At 38.2% G+C, this 22,717-nt stretch overlaps 1 protein-coding gene across 2 annotated transcripts in view; it reads right to left on the bottom strand.

The window, feature by feature from the left end:
* The window catches only part of LOC125761109 (signal-induced proliferation-associated 1-like protein 2), a 75,971-nt gene that overhangs the window by 42,734 nt on the left and 10,520 nt on the right, over positions 1–22,717 (bottom strand). Inside the window, exon 2 of one of the 2 annotated variants that reach the window (XM_049421959.1) lies at positions 13,769–13,847. The exons of the other annotated variant lie outside the window; for it this stretch is intronic. Within the exon in view, the coding sequence (XP_049277916.1) occupies positions 13,769–13,825 (57 nt within the window). The 5' untranslated portion in view covers positions 13,826–13,847. The remainder of the gene's footprint in view (positions 1–13,768; positions 13,848–22,717) is intronic. 2 annotated transcript variants of the gene reach the window in all.

Raw genomic sequence — 22,717 nt, 5'->3', positions numbered from 1 at the left:
CTATAGCGTGTAATGCTGTTTCCCGCAAATGTTCGAATTTTCCCAACGTCAAAAGCGAAAGGAATACCGATAAAAAACCCCCAAAAAATCTACCATAAAACACACCAACAACCGGAAAAGATGAAAGATTTGGAAATAATGCTAATTATCCAATAACATCTAAATGGTTTTCGTGAAAGGATGAGTTGAGATGAGGAAAGATCCTCCTCACAATGAGCGTGATTCGTGTTCGTGTTACACCGGGTTACCGTGTATACCAAATTTCTGATTTCTCAGGATAGAAAAGTGGTTCCCTTTTTTTTTCTTACAAGTCATTGACTCTTCATTGACTGACGGCTCGAGGCTAATCCCTTCGAATGAAATCTCTTCGTGTCTTTATTTTGTTTTTTTTAGTGGTCATTATGCAATCGAACCGCTAGCCTTTATTTCCATGTGATCGAACTCAATTCCTTCCCGCGCAGTTGTCTGAACGCTGAGTTCTGACATTGACATACTAAGTGGAAGATTACCGCCCGAAATGTGAAACCCGATAGCTCGAGGGCGAAAAACAAATAACCAATGAAATTGGCACAGCGTTCCAAAACGGTGCTATTGGATTGGTTTTATGTACGTTAAATGTAAGAAGTTACTAAATTTCGTTCAAAACTTGATAGCTAAAGGGAATTAAATACATGCCAGCATGCTGATCCAGCAGTAGATTATGTCTATAATTAACTTTGATAAGGAAAGAAATGTGTTTATTTTGAAATCTGTTTTACTTCCTCTAATCGCGCAAAGAAAATATAAACTCATGCTTGAAGCTCAGACTTGACGGAACGTGTTTAACGTCAAACGCAATATAAACGACTAAATCACAAAAGACAAAGACATTCCATCTTGTTCTAAATACAGCTGATAATGGAATTTATGATTTTTTTTGTTTAAAATTTTTGCTCTCGGTCGTTAAAAGTACTCAAGTACTTCATTATGCGACAACAAAGTAAATGAAGATTACTGAGGTGAACTGCAAATGAAGTGATCAATTCCTCTCGTGTGTGCGTGTTAAAGTACTCATCATTACCAAAGCGTTCTCGAGTAGTTCTCGACCTTTCACATCACATCAGCTTATGCTACAAGAATATTCAGCCGTGCCACTTCTTCAAAACGTCACTCAAAACGATTCACTTACTTTCAAAATGATGTCAGACACAATTGATCCCTTGGATCATCATGATTCACCCCTTCCAGATACACACAAGGTGACGCAAATTTAAATGTGATATTTATGAAGCTTCATTTTGCTCGTCTAAACGCTACCACTTGCTGATCAGCGTGCCGCACCACACTCGTCCGATCGATTCGCCCCTCTTCCTTAGGACGGTTGAATGATTCACGATCACCATGTTCACTAAATACGCACGCCCACAACGCGTTGTTTTCCCTTCCGTTCGGCACAAGAAAAAAAAACCTTCTCAGTTTAGCCATTCGATCCGGGGATTAGAGAAACGCGAAGACTAGAGTGTGGTGACAGGGCAAACGACACTCTAAGGGCGAACTAGTCACGTTTTATGGGATGACATTTTTATGGTGGCTACGACACCAATCAGACGTCACACACGGTTTCGCGGCGTGAAGCCATTTCCAAGTGAACTAATTAGCATTTTACACGCATGATTGTGTCAACAAATATTAATAAAAATTTCCTTTACAAAGAAAAACCTACGCTGAATCTAGAAGTGTGTTTGTCCTAGGTTTTGAATAGTGTACTACGAATACTAAATCGTAACATTTTATTGCTGTCCGAATCAATCTTCGATCCATTTTGAACAGGTGAACAAAGATTTACTGCTGTTTAGGTGATTATTATTTTGGAAGAGCAGCAAGATAAGGCAAATTATGCTTGCCATAAAATGAAAGAAAATCCACTTGAAAATATGGGGTTGGACATTTTGCGCCTTTTAATCCTGCTTTATTATTCTTGATAATTAATACTTCAAACTTAATCTTAATCATGATTTATTTAAATTTTTACACATATGGAACATGGAAGACGAAAGAGGAAAAATTAAATATTTATGTATTTTTACTGTATCAAACTCTCTCAAATCCGTTGTTTGGTAATGTAAAGAAATTTGATAAATTTTAATATTTTCAATTTAATATTATAAAGTTCAAATAATCAATATAATATTTAAGTCATTTAACAAGGCGATTGAAATTACAAAATAAAGTAGCAATTGTCATGCTACTTTGCTAACGATTAAATGCTTCATTACCTTAGACCCGCTCATATGTAAGCTCCACACACTTTAACAAACGGATGGTGCAATACTGACTTTACATAATTAATGATAACACCAACGATGCACCGGCTAGATCATCTTCGACCTTCCCACAAGATTATCAGTAAAGGCTAGGACCGATTAATGTTGTGAAACTTTCGTTTCATTATTGCTTATACCCCACGTGCTTGCTGCTACTATTCCCTTTATTACAGCATACTTACAAGCGAATTACTGACCGGGACAGAAGATGAAATCTAAACACGCAATATGACCGATGTTGACCGACGACAAGTCTACTAAAAAAAACGATGCTACTAATTCTCATAGTGTGCGTCCACCGACACCACTATCGTAGCAATTAAAACTGCATCGCATTTCCGCTCGTAAGCTTTCCTCTATCTTACGAGTCTATCTTGAAAAGATTAAGCTAATCATTTTCCACTTAGCGAGGGAAAACCTTCAACCCGAAAACGCACGATCGTTAATCGTGGCTCTGCTTAAATTTGTGCAAATGAAGAACTGGACTGGAGTGACGGACGGATTATGAAAATACAATCCTTCATCACCCACCCACGAGAGTGGTCCATCTTGATGGGAAGATGGCCAACAAAAAAGGAAGGCATAAGAAGCTAATTTTTGTATATCACCATGATGAACCAACAAACGTTGTCTTCAGGGCATTTATCTTTATGTCGGAGTTTTGTTACATTTCCTTTACATTTGTAGCACATTTTATTTCGCTTCGTAGCGAGCTGATACTTGGAATAACTTTTCATTTTTCCATTCATTTAATGCAGATTGAACCAGCATAAATTTCTAACACACAAACAGTCATTATGTGTGCTACGCATTGCGAAACAACCACAAAACTCGATACACACGCAAATGATTTTGAATGTTTTTTTTCCTCTGTGGACAGAAGCATGTAAAATTTCATCTTTACCCCGTCGTACTGACCAGCATTTTTATGTTCCGGTGCAATTCTTGACTTTTTTCCTTTTGTTTTCCTATTGTTTCGTGATGATGAGCTTCACCGTGCACGAAATGAAAGCGAAGTGGTCAAGCATGTTTTCAGCACGTTTTACCTCTGCTGGCCGATGAAAGAGGCAAACTGCTGTCTCTAATGGATAGGATGCGAGAAGATACATATCTAATTCGATACGCTCCCCTCATCGAACGAAAAGTGAACGAAACGCACGCACGACGCAATTAACATGACTACAAATTAATTTCCAAATGTTTTTGGGGAAATTAACTTAGAGGGATTATATCTTTGTAAACCCATCTCAAAATAAGGGTTGATGTAAAAAAATGCACGTCGAAAAAATTGATGGTTAATGTTGCGCGTTGAATCAATTTAATTCTGCGTCTGTGCGATACATCGTGGTTAGTGTAATTGAATGCTTAAACCCAATGAGAATAACCAAGGGGCAAAATCAATATCCAAGTGTTAAATCTAGAGGTTGAATTTTAAAGAGGAAATAAAATCTGAAATAACTATTCTGACCCATTGCCGCTAACGCTATGGGTTTACCGAACATTAAGAAGAAAAGTCCTAATAAAACATTTATTTGAGATTTTTTTGGAATTTTTATGCAAATTAACGCTACCCGTCTGGCTCATTTTGTGAGTGTGGCACGGCGCTAGAGCGTTTTATGTGCCCCGCACGAAGCGCGTCAGTAGCTAAAATATCACACGGAAAAGAGCACCCCTTTTTAAACATATGCCACTTTGAATGGTTGGGAGTTTTTTTTTTGCTATCGAGTGATATTTTTTCTTCATTTGTTTCTTTTACACTTCTCAAGCCGGCAATTCGACAGTTCTTTCAAAAAGTTATGCTTTTCGATTTTCCCTAATAGCCAGATGTTGTGTTTCGTCACCTTTGCTTACACTTTTCAATCGTGTTTGTTTTTGATTTCTCCATAGTTTATGTACGTTAAAGAACACTTTGTTGTTTTCAGGGGGTTTATAATTCTATCCAGAAAAACACACACATCATCATCATCACCATCGATCGCAATCGTTTCTTTGGTGGAAAACCATTGTTGTGTATGCGTTTATGTTGCTTGCTTTAATTCCACACCGAAAACGACACACAATCGGAATAAATTTAACGCAACGTACTAAAAAAAAAGTCGAATGAATCATGGTGACAGAAGATTTATTCAACAGAGAAAAAAATGTCTACGAATATCCCATCTTTAAAACGAGTAAATTATAAAAATAAACTTACACCCGTCACCAGCTTCCTCGCGAACAAAATGAAGCCGCTTTTAATGGAAAATATCGTTCACCGTGTGGGCGTCCCCAACGAAACTTGAGTGTCAACCACGTCTGATCGTCCTCTAATTGCTATCTTGATCGACTGTCGCGTACGGCCGTGTTGAATGTCTGTTGCCAAAGTGTCTCCCGCAGTACGGGGACGTGTATAGTGATGGGAACTCCGGAGTGGAATGATGAATCCAACTCCGGAATTGAAAACCCGGATTCGACTCCAGAAGAAATACGGACTAAACTCTGGAGTTTCGTCAACTTCGAGTTTACGGAGATTACTTCGGAGTGAACTACGGAGTTAACTCTTAACTCCGTTGTTGATTTCTGTTTAACTCGGATGATTTTTACTCCGATTTCGACTCTCATTATTTTCCGAAAATATTTTTTATCCTTTTTCAAATATTTTTGCAAACAAAAATTTAAACAGATTTCTACAAAGCTTTTCAGGCGATTTTTCAAAATGGAGTTTTCTCACATTTTTCAAGGTTTTAAATGAGGTTTCTTTTGGGGTTTCCATAGTTTTTTATTGGTATTGAGAATCAATGTATCATTAATTAAACACCCTCTCCTCTACCCTCTCCCATCTTGGTTTATATTTCGGTGTTAATCCGACTCCGACTCCGAAAAAGTAGACTTTTACCCATCACTAGACGTGTTCTGTACTGCTTTAGGAAGACAGTTTAATCCTGCAGAAAACACCTTCTGAATGTTACAAACAAAACTCTCCAGAACAAGGTAAACAATATAATTATAGAATAAAAAAAAATCGCTTTGGAAGAATATAAATAAAGCATCCTGAAACTTACGGATTATGACAATGAACGATATTCCAAACATGGGATGACTGTATGTGTACAGATTAAAAAGGAACATTTAAGCTCTTTTAAAAGCTTACACTTTCTTTTTGACATTTAAAAAGAACCCAAAATAAATTGACACAAATTCAATTATAAATAAAATAGGTTAGAAAAGGCAAAAGTAAAAGCAGTTCTCTTAAAAAAAAATAATAAAATATTAAAGTCAAAGACAAACGAACCGTCAAAGACACACGTACACGGTACAGTCGTTACAGTCTGTACCACTTTCATTTCGCTCTCAATTTCTATTAATGAATTCAGCTCACTCACTATTTCATTGATGTGGGTGTATGTACACCACACCTGTCCCAATAAAGCTCTTCAATGGAACACCCTCCACACTTCGAAAGCACACCGAAATCGATTTATCTCGAGCAATACGTATAACAAAAGAAATTTAGATCCAAAAAAAAAGATCGATTTTATGCACAGATGAAGCATTTCCAACGACAGCTTGTCCAGCCAAGGATTAACCTTGCCAATAAACGAAACTGAAATGTGTACAAATGTTGACAATCTTGTTCAGTCGATTGTTCTTCATTCGAAAATTGAATGCAGCTTTTTTTATTTGTGTGCACCAATTAAAACTACTTTTCGAAACAGTAAAGCAACATTTCTTTTCCAAATAATTTATTTGAAGATGACAAATTAAGATAACGAAGAGATCAATGTTCTGGACACGGTATGAAATATTAATAATAATAAAGCAGTAGCTTGAAAAGAATCATTAAAAGCTTGTAGAATAATAAAAATGATTGACATTTTAAAAACATTTAAAGAAGACAAAAAAATAAACATTGTACGATACATATTTTGTAGCACATCCGGTATAATGATTGACATGGAACAATTAAAAGAGGAGAGACAAATGGAGAGCATAACAAAAACCCACCCCAAAAACCACCAGCGTAATTAATGTAACCGCGCAACGTAAATCACGCATTATGTGCCATTGCAACACACACGCTTGGATTCACTTTCATGGTCACGAGTCAGCGCACACGCGTCATTTCATCGTTGATGGAGAAGTGTAGCGGGCTTGATGGTTTGTTATAACTTTGGGTTTTTTTTTTGCTGTTGTATTTTCATTTTCTATTTGAAACACAACCGACGTACAGTCATGTAAAAAATGATAAACAACCACAGCACAATTGTGTTGTAGGTGAAATAGAACGATATAAACAATATTTGAAGCTCTTCTAGCGTTGTCTATCAAACGATTCTGGCACGTTGTGATGGAGGTCGAAAAAGATAAATATTCATAAATAGTAAACATTAATAATTATTTTTAAAAATACAAGTATTAATTTAATAAAAATAAGAGAAAAAAAATTCAGCTAAACGCTACATTAACACTAGAACTTCGAAGCATTTTTCGTTTGTGGTTAATTTTTAAACAATTTTCAAAGTTGTAGTATATTTTATTGTTTATTAGAGATCATTTTATAGAATTAATCTGTAAAAGTCATGGTTCTACTACCATAGATTGTTTAACCCCAAAAAATAATGTGATGAAAATGAGACGTTCCAGTCGAAATGACGGGTCCGGTAGTTCTAGTGTTAAAAAATGTGAAGCTTTCATACGGATATGTTTTTTACTGAATGGTTTCGCGGTGCCATAATATCTTCTATACCTCTCTTTCACAAATAACAGCAGTCACACTTTTTGGCTACGATCCAGCAGTAGCAGCAGTAGCCCATATTATTGTCTCCTCTATCGGGTTTTGTGCAGAAAAGCACGTTCCAACTTTGTTCTATTTTCCTCCCCAACTCCGCTCTGCCAATGCAAATTATGTGGATAGGGTTCCGACTCTATTCCCGAGTGGCCCTGTTTTCGACAAACAGTTTTGCGGAACAACTCACATATTTATTTGTTGCCAGTATGACAGGCATGAACGTGTGATGAGTTCATTGCTCCACATGCTGTACAATTTATGTACACAGATATTTATGTATGTATTTTTTAATGCTTCTATTAACTATAGCTGTGAAGTTTTCTAATTAATAACATTCTTTGACCTTTGCAATAAAATTTGTGTTCACATTTATTCTTTATATTCTTCTTCATTGCCATTTTTAAAGCACACAAAATACCAACTTTAATGAATTCTAGATAATTGCTAAAAAGTAAGTCGACGCAACTAGACATTAAAAAATGGCATAACATTTCATAGAAGCGAAGCGAATAAATCAACACGCACACGCAGCTAGATTTAAATGTGCGCCATTTTCATACAATCACCATCAAACAAAAATGATTTGTAATTCAGCTGACCCACGAAGCGGAAAAGTGCTTTTCATTTTTCGAAACGTTTCTTCACTTCCAATCTATCTACCAAGTTGGCGAGCGTCATTAGACGTAAAGCTGCAAACAATTAAAATTATACTACGAAATACGAAAATGAAACTGGCCACAAATGTGTGCAGCTAACGCCCATTCGAAAGAATGGAGGAAAGGGCGCCATCTTTCAAAACGTGGATTTTTAAGCTTCCTCTCACTGACACATCTTGATGTTGCTGCTGCCGCTGGCTTTGCGGGCTTTATGCATGCATTAGTAAAGGCCCTGGCCGAGGACCACAGCGCAAGAGGGTGCCATCCAAGCCGATCCAGCGTCGTGGTGGCAATTAAAAATCACAAACTGTAGCCCATAAATCAATCACAACAGTTTTATGCGCCACCAACCTCCGATGTGGTGTGCCACCAATCTCTTCTCTCCCTTCCCCTTTTTTCGAAACACTCTCACACGCATCTTCCCCCGGATACATGATGACCATCAATGAAATCTGTTGCAGTTTTCGCTTTATTAAAATTTCCTTTCCAATTGCCACACTGAACGGAGAGGTGACAGAAAGAAGGGTGACGGTGGAGAGGCACACATTGGCTGAAAATTCATCATCATCAGAAATTGAAACACGGCTCAGGAATCGTCACCAGAAAATCGCCACGAGTGACCGACTAAGGCGAAAGAAAGAGAGATCGCAAAATGTTTGAAGAGTCAGCTTTAAATTAAGCATTTCCGGTTTCAATTAATTCCACCCAGTGTGCGGAGTAGCAATAACGTGTCGCGTCTCGAAACTGGTACCATCATTTCGCTGTACGAAAGGGGCGCTGTTTCCCCCAAAGGGGCGTCAATGACGGGGCTCATGCCACCCAAAACAGCACCATCGAGATGAAGGATTGTTTAAGCTTCCTTTTTGATAAAATACACATTTTATATGCTGCAGTTTTGATTACATTCACCACTCTTTCGTTAGGGAATTTCCCCCCACCAAGGCGTTGTTTTCCGTTGCATGGGAAACTTCAACCTTTCGGTATGCCCGCTCTCTATTCTGCCACCCGCGGCTAAAGAATGCCACAACCTACAAACCTCACAAATCACTCGATGACAGTGGAATAATTCTTCTCCCTTCACACATAATTCATAAAACATGAAACATGATGGTTAACCCCAGCTAATGAGCGCAAAGATAAGAGAAGGCGTACGTGCGAGAGTTCCGTGCCGTTCGGTCCCGTACTGACATCTTCCCCAACTAGCTACTGTCTGTCACTAGAAATGCACCCGTTGTCTGCTGCATCTAAATCAAACAAATCATCAAAAGTATCATCATACGGACTGCAATCCGGTACCAGCCACCGATGAAGCGGAGGGGGCAAATAAATTTAAAACAATTAGCCATTTCAGGGTTTGCAGTTGTTTTTTCTTCATTGACATTTCTCTCCGTCTTTCTTTACAGCGCACCATAGCTCACACTAATGAATGAAACAATTTTCTGTTAACAAAACGGGCTACATCGTTCAACATTGCAGCAGATTAATCTTCTCTTGCCGTCAAGGGCAAAATAGTAACCGACTGGTTGTGCTGATTAATGTGATGCTCTTTGCATTTGCAATGCTTAAAAAAATTATAATTTTGACGTAATCGGAACGCATAAACAATAACAAGACATCTTTCCAGATGATATGTGTCAAGAAGAATGTACATATAATGTGTACTTGTGAAGTATGCAACAATAACAAGAATTTCAAGGATTTTGATAGAGGTTTTAGGATGTTAGCAATGTCTTCATGAGGTACGGCGTACAGAGAACTTGTCACACAGAACGTTGAATGTTAGAATCTCAACACCAAAAAAAAGGAAAAAATGATTTTTATTTGATGATTTTCCAAAGAATACCATGATAAGCATGGCATAAGCATAGCATGATAAGATGATATTCCATCAACTTAATAAACTTCTTTAGACGACGTCAAAACAAAAAAAAATCCTCAAGGATTTCTTTTTTCTCATGTTCCATACAAGATTTCGTTCTGATTAATCAAATCACCATTTCACACTATCACATGGGTATCGCAAAAAACAGGCTTCGAAAAGACTTGCAGAGATTATTGCATTCCTGATGCGCATTCTCAGGTTATGACTCATCCAAATTATAATCAGCCGTTTGGATGGAGAGCGCTGCTTCTGGGGGTATTACTTTCTAAATACATTTTCTAAACAAACGCTTTGTTGAACTTTGAACTTTTAATCTTTTCAATATCTTTTAGACATGATATTTTCAACAACTTTAGCAACACAACTTCAAAATCTCGAAAATTGTGAAGAATATAAAGTCGTCCGATAGACAGCTAGTCTCTTAAACACCCCTACGGCAAGCGAGAATTTTTGGAGAAGTGCCAAAAACCCATTTTAATTTTTATACGCTCCATCCAGTCTGCTCGGGCCATTCATAAGATAATTTTCTTTGAACACAGAACGAGACACGGTTTTAAAAACAACCCAGCTCGACCTCGTTAAATTTAAGCCTCAAGGAAATGGGTGTAGAAAAGGAGACAAAAAAGTCTTAAAGTTTGCCACCGTTTACCAACCGTGCCCTTTCCTGCCGGACATGCAGGATGTCAGCAATGTCTACTAATGATTCTGCTGTCTCGCTGCACCCGGTGTGGTGATGCATCCGAGCATCCTCATAGAAGAAGTTGGGAGAAGGAAAAAAAAGCGACCGATCCTGAACGACATCAACAGCACCGGAACGTGAGAATTTTCGCATTCCCGTAATTAGTCGGCAAAAGCCATTAAACTGCGAAACTGCATTTAGTCGGGGTTTGGGTTGCAGCAGTGGCAGCAGTGTCCCGGAGGGCAGAGTTCTACTCCTTTTTCTGCACACGCATCTACCGGGACCGGATGGTTAGTTCATCATCGTCCAGCCAACGTCAATTTAGGCACCCCACGCTTGAGAACGTGGCGAAAGTCGGATGAAAAGCAACCCGGAGAAAAAGGACAGCATCAGAAGAGGTTTGGTCCCTGGGGCACCCGGGACGTTGTTGAAAAGTGTGGTGAAATTAAACGCCAGATCCGGTGGAAGAAGTCGTTTCAGACACAGGATGCAAACGTTATTACGTGACGTTTTTTTGACCAGTCGAGAAACGTTCTTGAGGTCGTTTTGGAAAGCATGGAGTAGGAAACGGAATAAGATCTTGTGTAGGCTGTCATTCTGCCTAGACAACGACTCTTCACAGATGATGAAAAGTCTCAAAAGCAATTTAACATTTTGAATTTGTTGTTGCGTAGAATTGTTTATTTGTAGATCTAAATGAAACTCAGACAGTCGCACATTTAAGTCAAATATACAGTTATTAAACACCAATATAATAACCACTGAGGAAACAGTTTAAAAAAATATTTAACATAAATTTTGTATTTTTCAATAATATTACTAAATGAAGACACTTCGTAACTCTTTTCCTTTATTGATGCTGCTAAAACTGGCTCATTAATTTTTAAATACTCTTTCACAGTTCTTAACACACTATAGAGTTTACACATCATGAATAACTCAAAATAAAACATCAAACATAAGACATCGCAGAATCTTTGTTTTGATAATTGTAACACAACACACAACAAATGTCATTTTCATCATCGGTTTCCGTTTGATCTCGTCCTTTGATTAACTGTTATTCGTGCCTTGATAAGAAAAGTTCTTTATGCGTAGTGACTCTACTGCTACAAATTGTTCAAATATTTGCAAACTCTTCAACATGATCGCAAAAAGACAAATAAAAGCGTTACCTTCTTTTCCAGAGAATTAAGCGAGAGAATTAATATTTGTTGTTTATTCATTTTACTATATTTTAAAGCAATATCAAAAAAACATTCCACACATTTTATTTACAGATTTGTCGGTGCGCATTTACATCCCTTAAAATTCTCCCCGGATACTGCGCGAAAACAATTCATCGGCCAATGATTTTTAACACCGGAAAGAACAACCGATTCAGAATCGGTAAAGGCTTCGTTTTCGATTGCCATCATTAAAATAATAACGATGACTTGACGCTCCGGCAAAAGGAGCCCACACACCAATAAACTCCTGCCGCTGCTCCAAGGCTTCACTCTCCACAAGCATCTCACCAACCAAACCATGAATACCACATCCACATCCGGTGGATGGTTTTTGATTGCGAAAGTGAAACGCACTTTGCAACAAGCACAACTAAACGTAGAAGAGAGTAGAAGAAGATCCCATCACCAGCAAGGAAAGAATTAAACCGCAAGCGCATCAGAACCCGGAGCACCGGTATAAACACAGTCGTGAATGATGCTGGATTTTTTATTTTTCATTCAAACATAAACACACTCACACATCACTGGTTCAAGTGAGAGAATAGCAAGCGAAGATGCATCATCCGGCAGAGTACGCAAACCCTTCCTGCTTGCCTCGTGTACTCAACGCGCAAGATCAGAGTTGGTTGATCTTTACCGACCGTACTATACTAAAAAAGGGCCCGCATCTTTAATCGTGCGCGCCTCTACTAGGATTGAGTGCCAGCATTTTCTTTTTTCTTTTTTCGCACAACAATCTCAGACGGTCGATTTACACTTTCGCGCCGGATTCCAACGCCCCTAAAGGGTGGGTTAAATCCTCCAATAAGTTGAGAGAGCGTCGCCCATAAAATTGTCCAAAGGCCCGGCTATCGTTTTTGTGTCAGCCAGTGCACAAATCTTTGTTTTTTTTCTGCCAAATACTGTGGCGCTGCGGGTCTGGAATGCAACCGACCGTATGCGGTTATAGGTTGAGAAGCTTGCGGTTCGCACTAAAGCAAAAAGGAAGTTTATAGTTACCAGCCTTTCGATACCCTTTCGCATTCTCTACTTTTTCTGTTCTCCCCGGTTCTCTCCTTCCCTCTGGGACAAGTTTTCTTGTGTGTTCAGGAAATGTACTTAACCGGAAATGCCGGGCAAATCTTAGCCGGGTATACTGATACAACTATTAAAAAAATACCCTGAAAATTTGTCATGCTGAGCTTACACACCGGAATGTAGGAAAAAGCATTATTGCGCATTTACTTTCCCCAAGTAGAATCCGGTGTGAACAAAGCCGTACACACTTTCCAATGGGGAACACTTAAAAATTCGACTAACGTGTGTATGTAAGTAGAAGATTGAACGCCATCTACAGACAGTAAAGGAATAAACAACAACTTATTACACACTTGCTTGTAGAATGAATTTAATTTCATTCATGCACAACGAAAACGTTAATCGGGCGCAATCGAAAGGTCACGAACTTCAATTAGAGCGATTTTGGAATTTGACAAACGCCAAACAGGGTTTTGCAACCGCACTGCACACGGTACAGTACATTCCGTTGAGCAAATTGGAAACAGTGTTTGAAAATAATTTCCGGTAAAAAAATAAACAACAGATAAGAGGCTAATGCTTAAACGTTTTCTCTCTCTCGCTTTAGATTTGCATTTGAAACCCAAAACGGAAACAGATGCATAAAGGTTGTGCGTTATCAAAGGCCAGCATTGAAATAACATTATCAGCCAATATGTTGATGTGGTGAATTCTACATATAGATGTCAAAGTTATTTGAGTTTCATAGAAACGTATTTCGCGATTTAATAGTCACAATGAAAGAACAATTTATTCATGTAATAAATGAGCTTTACAAAATAAAGCAATGTCTGTCATGCGTGGTAAAGGCATTTTCAATAATAGTTATAACACTATTGAGATATGGAAGCTAACAAATATAACCAAGAAGTAACAATGTATAATTATAATAATAAATTAATGAAAAACAAGAAATAATTCTTTGGATTTTTTCAAAACAAAAATACATAAAAAATGTCAAAAAGAATAGAATAGGAAAAGCACAAATAAAATAAAAGCTAAATAGATCTAATATATAGTCTAAAATATTCAAAGAAAGATAAAAAGAAGGAAAGAAACAAACTAACAAACAAATAAACAAATAAACTAACAAACAAAGAAGAAACCTCTAACAAATGATATACCAATCAGACCAAAAACATAGAAAAAGAGAAAAATCTCACAAACTAAACACAAAAAAAAACAAACACTTTACCTTGGTCTTCTTAGCGATCGGATAATGGACGGAGGAAGCTCTGGTTCTATGATACATGCAAAGTGTACTGGCGACTTACCTGGGAGAAGGGAAGAGAAATAAAAACACATAAGCACAAAATAATAAATTACATAAAAACAGTAAAAAAGCTAAAGGTTAAAAATAAATTGCCACTGAGTTCATGTTGAAGCACCGAAAAAGAAATGTCCGAAAAACATGTTTCTGGCTGCACAACAGACACAATCAAAAAACGTGTATGGTTCTATCCGCACACCATTTGGTGTGTCTTTTTTTTACTTTCCAACCCATTTCACGATAGGGGCTACCACATGTGAACAAGGTTTATGTTCATATCACCAACCGGCCATGTCTTGTTTCCGTTCCCTCGCGGGAACTATTTGAAATGAAAAAGAACGACTTTCGGCAGTGTTCTGCAGTGCAATTTGAATTCCGGTACATGCAGCGTGGCAGCATACGCTGCCGGTTGCACCTGTGTGCAAGGTTTGAGGATCAACTCCTGACACCATCTCACCCGGATCCAAATGGTGTCCAATCAAGTGGAAAAGAGAATAATAAAAACAAGGCAACATCAGTAACAGACGACAGCCAGTGCGCGCGCGCTCACTGAACAAACAAACAAAAAAAACACAACATGCAAGGCAGAAGGTTGCACTTTTAACATTTATGCATTTTATTGCTCCAATGGGGGAACTAAATTTAATTCAAAAAAAATTGAATACATTCAATAAAAAGTTAAGCCGGTAACTAATTTAGCTGTGGCGCCAAATGATGCATGAAATCAACCGTCGGTAAGCAATGAAATATTCGGAATTTTATTACTTTACCAAAGTAACAGTCGGTAAGCGGTAAGAAAATCATCGTATTATGATTAATTCACGCTCTCCATTAAATTTACAATCTTGTTTGGATGAAGCACCTCAAAAGGATTGATGAAAAGAGAAGGTAGAAGAATAGCATGTTTTCGAAATGTTTTTAAGTAAATATTTTATTTGCAACCTTGATAAGTAAATATTTTTTCTTATTGTTTTATTTTCTGTCTTCTAGAAACCTTCAACAGGAACAGCCTATCGGAAACATGCATAAATTAAGCATTCCTCAACGCAGGAAATTGAGCGAAAGGTAAACCATAATCGTGTAACGAACACACATCACCTTCCCAATACATCCAACTGTCAACGGGAAATAACGTAATTTGCCAGCTAGCGATGTAAAACTACAAAATATGACACCAGCGCGTAGGTAAGACCAACAACTGCCCTGAAACAGTTACACAAACATCCATTGTAAAGTTCCCTTTTTCGGTGCTGCGCAATATTATGTGCTGCTCGACAGCGTAGCCGTGTATAATTATTTGCACCGGTGCACCGCTCTGCCTCGGAACGCATTTGCGCGTTAATCACATTTTTCCTGCAGCCTCCAAGCGCATACCAATTGATGGATGAATTGATGTTTGCATGTGTATAACCGCACCCGGAGAGGCTGAAAGACACCGGTGTCGTGCGACATTACAGCGCGCCAAAAACTTAAACAGCCTAGCCTCGCAACGCAAGCAGCTCGTCGATAAGCAACAAAACAGCCGTAAAATGAGTTGCCGGCTGCGGATAGCGTCAATGCCACCCCACGGTACGGCGTTGGTAACATACAGCTGGAGAAGCGACTTAATTGCAAAAAAAAACCAGCCGAACCGTTGCATAATGACAACACACGGAACAGCGGAATGCACGCGGTGGTACCGTACCCACAGCATCATCATCATCATCATAAGCTCCCATGTTGACCGGCTTTAAGGTTTATGGAGCATTCTGGGCGGTAGCGAATCGATTTGCATTATCATTCACCATCATCACCGGTACCGCGCATGATATCTTTGCATCACGTCACCCCAAACAACAAAACAGATGATGGTTGTGGGAGAAATAATAAAGTTTGTGTAACAGCGGGTGCCATACCAAAAAAACCCGATGGGTGTTACAGAACATGCGGAAAAAAGGCGCTCCAGTTCAATTGTGAAGACAAATAGGTAATTTAACGCGCACAGTAGCTAAGATATTACGCATAAATGGGACAACCAAGCGCAACTGGCTATTAAAGTCGTCTGTTCATGTATCTTAATGACTGTGGCTTAATGTCAAAGATCTCTAGATGTACGACACATACGACACAAGCAGCTGAAATCACTTCTGAGTCAAATTTACAGATAATTTTGTATAAAAAAAAATTGTTTTAACAAATAGAAACGAAAATCTTACTTTTGGCCATTGAACACCTCACATTTGCCTGGGTTCAGAAAATACCATTAAGTCACTTTTGATTAAAATGATAAACAGTTAAACAAAAACAAAAGAACTAACACTCACAAGGTTTTTTTTTATCCTCAATTGTGGCCATCGTTAGTATGCCATTTGCCTACAATGCTTTCAACACTAGAACTACCTGACAAGTCACTTTGACTGGAACACCTCTTCATCACATTAATTATTGAGATTAAACAACACTAAAATGGTCGATGTATTGCTTTTGCATATCTATTCTTTAGTACAAACAAACGAAAAATAACATAAAAATAAAATACAACTTTTTAATGTTTTTTAAAGGAACAACCAAAAATAAAAAAACGCTTAAAACGTTCGTTATGTGTAGTGTTAATAACGAATTACAAGTGAAATTAATTTAAGGAAAATCAAGTTTTTAATTTTGGAATTGTACTCGTTGCAAGTGTTGTAGTAAATCAATATAATAAAAAAACGAATATTTTACCTCAATGGCCTCAACGGTGGAATTCGTTGTTCTTCCATCGTTTAGGTATGCGTAAAAGCATTTTTTGAACCATACGAGGATGACCACCGCTATCATCTGGCCCAACAACAGCTTTATCGAATATCACCTTTTTCTCTTCAGTCCTTATACGTATACGATTTGCGAAAACAGATGTTACCCATCTCCCTTTCAGTGCGAACCGATGTTGATTTTTCGGCTGCATGGTTGACCAACAAAAAAGGAAATAAATAGTCTCTGGACAACAACAAACAAACACCAGAAGTCTTCCTTCCATACTCCTTGTTAAGTTAAACCCTTTCAGATAAAGGATTCTCTTTCTGTTTACTTTATCTTTCCTTCGAAAGACTAATAGGACCTAACTAAACAGTTGAGCTGTGGATAAAACCTTAACAAACACATAGCTATACACGAATAACACATCTGGTTGTGTAGAGCCCTTTCGGGAAGAGATAAGACAGAAGCGGAAGGAAGCATGTGCAGAAATTTCCGGTCCAACATATCGCTGTACGGGTTCGCTGTTGCACAAACAGCTCCACAGGCCATTGGTGATTTGTTGCACATTTGGGAAACGACGATACATAACCATACCCTCGCTCCTTAAGGATGGCATTGACGTTGGAACATACTTGAACCATTACTGATACTGATAAGGGAATGTGTAAAAGCATGAAGAAGAAAAAAAAACTTGCCATTGCTTAAAGTATGCCTTCGATAGCTATTTATCGAGTTTGTCACCGACGTTTGATACTTGCTATCTCCAAATTAAGTATACACTCTAAACGATTTTTTCCAAAGTTTCTCTACCATGCCCACCCGCGGTGTGCGCCAACCAGCAATCGTAACAAATTGGTTGTATCAACACTCTACCTTCGATGGTGCGCTAAATGGACATGATCATCAAGGGCCTGATCGAATGAGACCATGCGAAAATGCGTTTACACGGTACACCCAGAGCATCGTTGTACTATCATGGGAAGGTTATTGATTGTGCATGATTGATTGTAATTGGAGTCAGCGATCAATCGGTTCCTTCGAGAGAGGGTCTCCAACAAACTACAGACAGACATCGCATCAGAAGGTGTCACATAGTTTGGACATGTTAGACGACCGTGATGAAGGTACATTGGGGCGCCCAGATAACGTATAATTTCCAAACCGGATCCTAGGTCTGTGTGAGCGAATCTATGATGGAAAGACCATCTAAGCGCATCAAAAAAACAGAGAATTAATTTAAAATTCAAATCAAATGATCCATCCGAATCAGATGGAGGACAATTATCCATTTTTGGGTAAAATCACTTCTAGATAAAGATTTGCGATTAAAATATAGCTCCAAGATACATTGTAGCGAAGCAAATGCAAAGTTTATCCTTGCTCTAAATGTACGAAACTTTTTCAAACAAATAAAGTAATTTTGTGCTGATATATTGTCCTCGGGGGAAAACATTTTCTTCAAACCACACCCCTTGGTGATTAAAGCTAACCAACACCAACACGACAATGTATTTATTTGGCAAATAATTAAACACCCCAAACCATTAAGACCGTTTATCACCATCATGGGCAGCGTGTTTCGATACCCTCAGCTATTGGATAACATTGAACAGAAAACTTCAATGCAAGGAAAGCGAGTAGAAATAATGTTAACATTACACTATCTCTATCACTCTTTTCTATTCTAGTGTCCCCCTTTAGAGCTGGCGATAGGCAGAATTCTAGTCGAATATACGAAGGCGAATCCCTCCTTTTCCGGTCATTTCGAAATGTACTAGCCTTAGGCCAACAATTTCCCCATCAAAAACACACACTAAACTGCGGACACGTGCAGATCATTATGGTTCACTAGAATTTAATGGGCAAATTGAGCATCCTAAAAGTCAATTTCCTATTCATACTGCCGTAGGGGTGTCGCCTATTCGAATGAGTACAGAATTCGATTACTTCTTTGCGTTCCCCTGCCAAACAACGTTATTCACGTTTGTATCTTTGGCTTGGTTCTGCCGGAATCATTCTTCATTGCACATACAAGGACATGAAAATACATCTGGTTGTGTATAAACATCGATGGGACATAAAAGTCTTTAGGAAAGGGAAAAAAACCCAACTCTTAAATTTTCCGCTCAATTTCCCACTTTTCCAAAACGAGCGCAAAGCTTCCACAATAGAACTCTCAACAGTGCATTGCTTTACAATACCGATCCCTTATTATACCCGCAGCTTGAACCAGCGCACTAAGTTTCATTGGGAGATTTATGGTCGACCTCGGTATGAGCCCGTGTGTACACTCCCTTTTTATGGTATCCATCAGCAGCATCACCGCGCACCACCACGAGGCTCTTGAGCAATAAAGCTGACAGGGCCGCTCAACCTTTCGATGAAAGCGTAACCTTTACCAGCGCTTCATAGTGCCAGATATGGAAGGTTTCTTATTGTTGGTTTTTTGTTTTGTTTCGCACACACGTGAGTAAACTGATTAAACTCTCCTGCATCGACGTTCCACACAGAGACTTTACTGTACAGCACAACCGATGCAAAAAAAGCAAAGGAATCCAGAAATGGGGAAGTATTCGAAAGAGCCACCCCGAAAACGCACAACAAAATTAACCAACCAGACAAAACAAAGCCATAAACCACACCAGAAACAACGAAAAACCTTCACCTGTTGAGGGCGAACGTTCATTAAACCAAAAAAAAAAGAAAAGGAAAACATTCAATTTTTGGATTGTAAAACTCACCCCGAAGGTCGTTCGCGAAAGGTGCAGTTCCTCCCCCCATCCCCCCTCCCCGTTCCGACGACTGCTGCTACCAATAATTTCACTCAGCCAACCATCGACAAAAAAGCGGAAAAGTGGAAAATAATACACAATCGGAATGCAACCTCAGCAAAAAACCGGAACAACGCACACATGAGCGAAACCGTGCCGGCATCTTGAAAAGCCGCAAACCCTTTGCAAACACAAATTCATACACACACGCACACACAACGCAACACGGAATGTTCCACCTGTCCACATAAACACGCGCTATAAAACCTTCTCAACAGGTTAATTTTGGGCTTTCTTTTCGAGAAGGGTAGCACATTTCTGTGTTGCTTTCTTTTTTTTTCGGCCGACATGCGCTAAAAGACTTGCTTAGTGAATGAAGAAGGTTCGTCGTCTGTTGTCAAACAGCATGAGCCAATATTATTTTAACTTTAAAATGTACAAGCTCTTTAAGCGTTTTTTACTGCTTAGTTTATAAACAATTTTGAAGAGCTGAATAATATTTTTTTCTACCAGCGAAAAGACGTTTAAAATCATTCATAAATGAGTTTAGATTGAGTCAACCTCGAAAATTAAAGTGTTGAAAGTTATGCGTTCCAGTCCAAATCTAGTTCTAGAGTTAAATATACTGTTAACGTAAATGTTCATCCATTGTGAACGAAAGAATCCCAACGACACGTGCAAAATTGGTAAAACATCCAACAGATAACACCACAAAAACTAGGGTTCGTCACCTGTGGCGCATCGAACACTTTCAGAATGAAGATTCCGATAACTCATGCATTGCAACAAAAATGTACCTTTGAGAATTTAACTCTACCGGGATCTTATAAAACATAGTAAATGAATTACTCATAGGACATTTACAGACAAAACATTCGCTCTTAACAAAATGGCACAAAGATGCCGCACAGCAGAGCAAAAATAATCTTTTGAAGTATTTCAAAAAAACAATAACAGTAACGAAAGGAATTCTTCCTTCTCTTCACATTTCAAGCAAGAAGCTCGAAATATAGAACCAAAAGAAGTGTAGAAAATTTATTACGAAAGGCAAACAAAATGAAACTAAAAATACTTCAAAGAAAACAATCTTAACGGATATTTTTACAATCGATCAGAAAGAATCAAATTTCTTGCACAAAGGCTTTGCTTCTTTTAAGAAAAAAACAGTCGAAGGCGAAGAAAGAGAATACACCAAGATCCTGAGATCCAGAGCCATTTTCATTCGAACGGATACTCGGCAAAAATATTCCCATTCATACGCATCGGAGTGTGGTGGGTAAAAAAGCATGTTCATGCGTTCCTTTTATTCCTTTTTGGCCGTTTAATTCTCGCTACGATGCGTCATACGGTCGTCGCAATTTTTAATTTGCCATGCCATTTGCCAGCCCAAGAAAGCGAACAAATACCTGACGATACATTGCTTAGTGAAGGATATCTAATGCAAGCATACAGTAGAAATCTTTGTTTATTTAAACCACAGTTTGTGAGTTTTATTGTACAGAGCTACAACAACAAAAACGCACATCAATCTAATAATGGAGCAATTTTAAAAATTGAAACTAGAAATACCTTTTATTTTAATCACACCAAAAACCTAAGAAATTAAAATCACTCGTTGCTATTGCTATATTACTAGATGGGTGTCCATGTGTTCTTTTCAGCACAACACATTTTCTCGATTAAACCTACAATCCCTTACAGTACGGTTGGATGAATATTTTCATTTGCTAACAACACAATCCAAACTGGTACCCAATCTTTTTTTGCAGTTGACATATAAGCAAGAATTTTACAACCACCATTATTCGTTCCCTTTTTGTCCGGTACTACGATGTATGTGTATGCTATTTCCTTGTGTGCAAAAAAAAGGAAATGATAGCAGGGAAACGAAAAGAATCATTGAAGTTTTGTACAGAATGGTGCCCGGCATGTGGCATGTTGCATTTCTGGTCGGATTGTAAACGAATGGTAAAACCAAGATGGAAAGAGGAAAAAAAGGAGCATGAGTTATCCCTTCCGACATCTGTTGGAGTTGGGCTGAAGCTGATAGCTGTCTCGTGAATGGTTTGGTTGTACAGAAGTATTGCACGGAGGACGGAATTTCATCATAGACTTATCTGTTTTTTCTACTTTATTAAAATGTATAAGCACACCGCATATGAAAGCGAGCATTCGCCAGGTTTTAACACTAGAACTACTAAGCGTTTTAAGCGTTTTTCCTTCGTGGTTAATTTTTAAACAATTTCGAAAAGTTGGAGTATATTTTATTGTTTTTTTTGGAGATCTTGCTAGAGAATATATATGTCAAATTCATGGTACAACTACTATAAGATTGTTTAACTCCAAAAAATAATGTGATGAAAATGAAGCGTTCCAGTCATAATGACTGGTCCGGTAGTTCTAGTCTTAAGAGCATGTTTGTGCAGCTATTTCTACGCTTTACAAAACTTCAATAATGTGTCAAATGGTCAAAAGCCAAACAGTAAAATAATTCAAAGTTTCATTAAAACACATGTTGTCCACATATCGTACCCGAAACGAAGCACATAAAAACGCTTCAGCAGTGCAGTTTTTTTTACATTTCTTTACAAATCGTTTTTCCTATTTCCAGCACACCCCAAATGAGAACCAGCTGTCGGGGAGGTAAGAGATTATTTTGCACAAACTCCATTCCTTCTCCGGACATAATGTATCGTTACCGGTACGGAGAAGATAAGCCATTAATATGCACCATCCGTACCGTAGCGAGAAAGAATAGATTTTCATAGCCAAAAAAAAACCACAAGCAGGACGGGACGTGATGTGAACGTGATGCGTTGAATAGGAAGCATATCACAAACTATTCATAATTTTTCGCACACAGACAAAACCAACATCAGTTGCTCTTGTGCGAGAGCACAAAAAAAGCAACAAAAAAAAAACGATTTGACGACACACCATATGAACAACCAAAATCATCATGTTAAGAAATATTTTGTCCACCAGCAAAACGTGAGATTACGACCGGTGCCAACTATCTTGTGGCATGCGACACAAACCAGCAAGCGAGCGATATTCTGCCACGATCAGACCTGCTGGCGGACGTGTAAACATGAAAATCACGTCACGTTTGGGTAAGCCGAATGGTGCCGAATTAATAATCGACTAGTTTTGTTTTTATTTAATTTTTTTTTTGTTTAATTTTATGCCAAACGGTTGTGTGACGATGCAAAAACTATACATCCAAACAGGGACTGTAAATTCGTGTTTTTTTGACATGTTTTACCATGCATATCTTTGTCTCTTCCAGGAACAATACATAAGGATCCTATCAAGCGGTACGTGTTAATATTTATCCCGTTTTTTCATAAATGTCCGAAAAGTATTCATTTAAAAAGTATGATTC

Source organism: Anopheles funestus, chromosome 2RL, assembly GCF_943734845.2.
Source record: "Anopheles funestus chromosome 2RL, idAnoFuneDA-416_04, whole genome shotgun sequence".
NCBI lineage: Eukaryota > Metazoa > Arthropoda > Insecta > Diptera > Culicidae > Anopheles > Anopheles funestus.
This window is presented reverse-complemented; position numbering and strand designations above follow the sequence as displayed.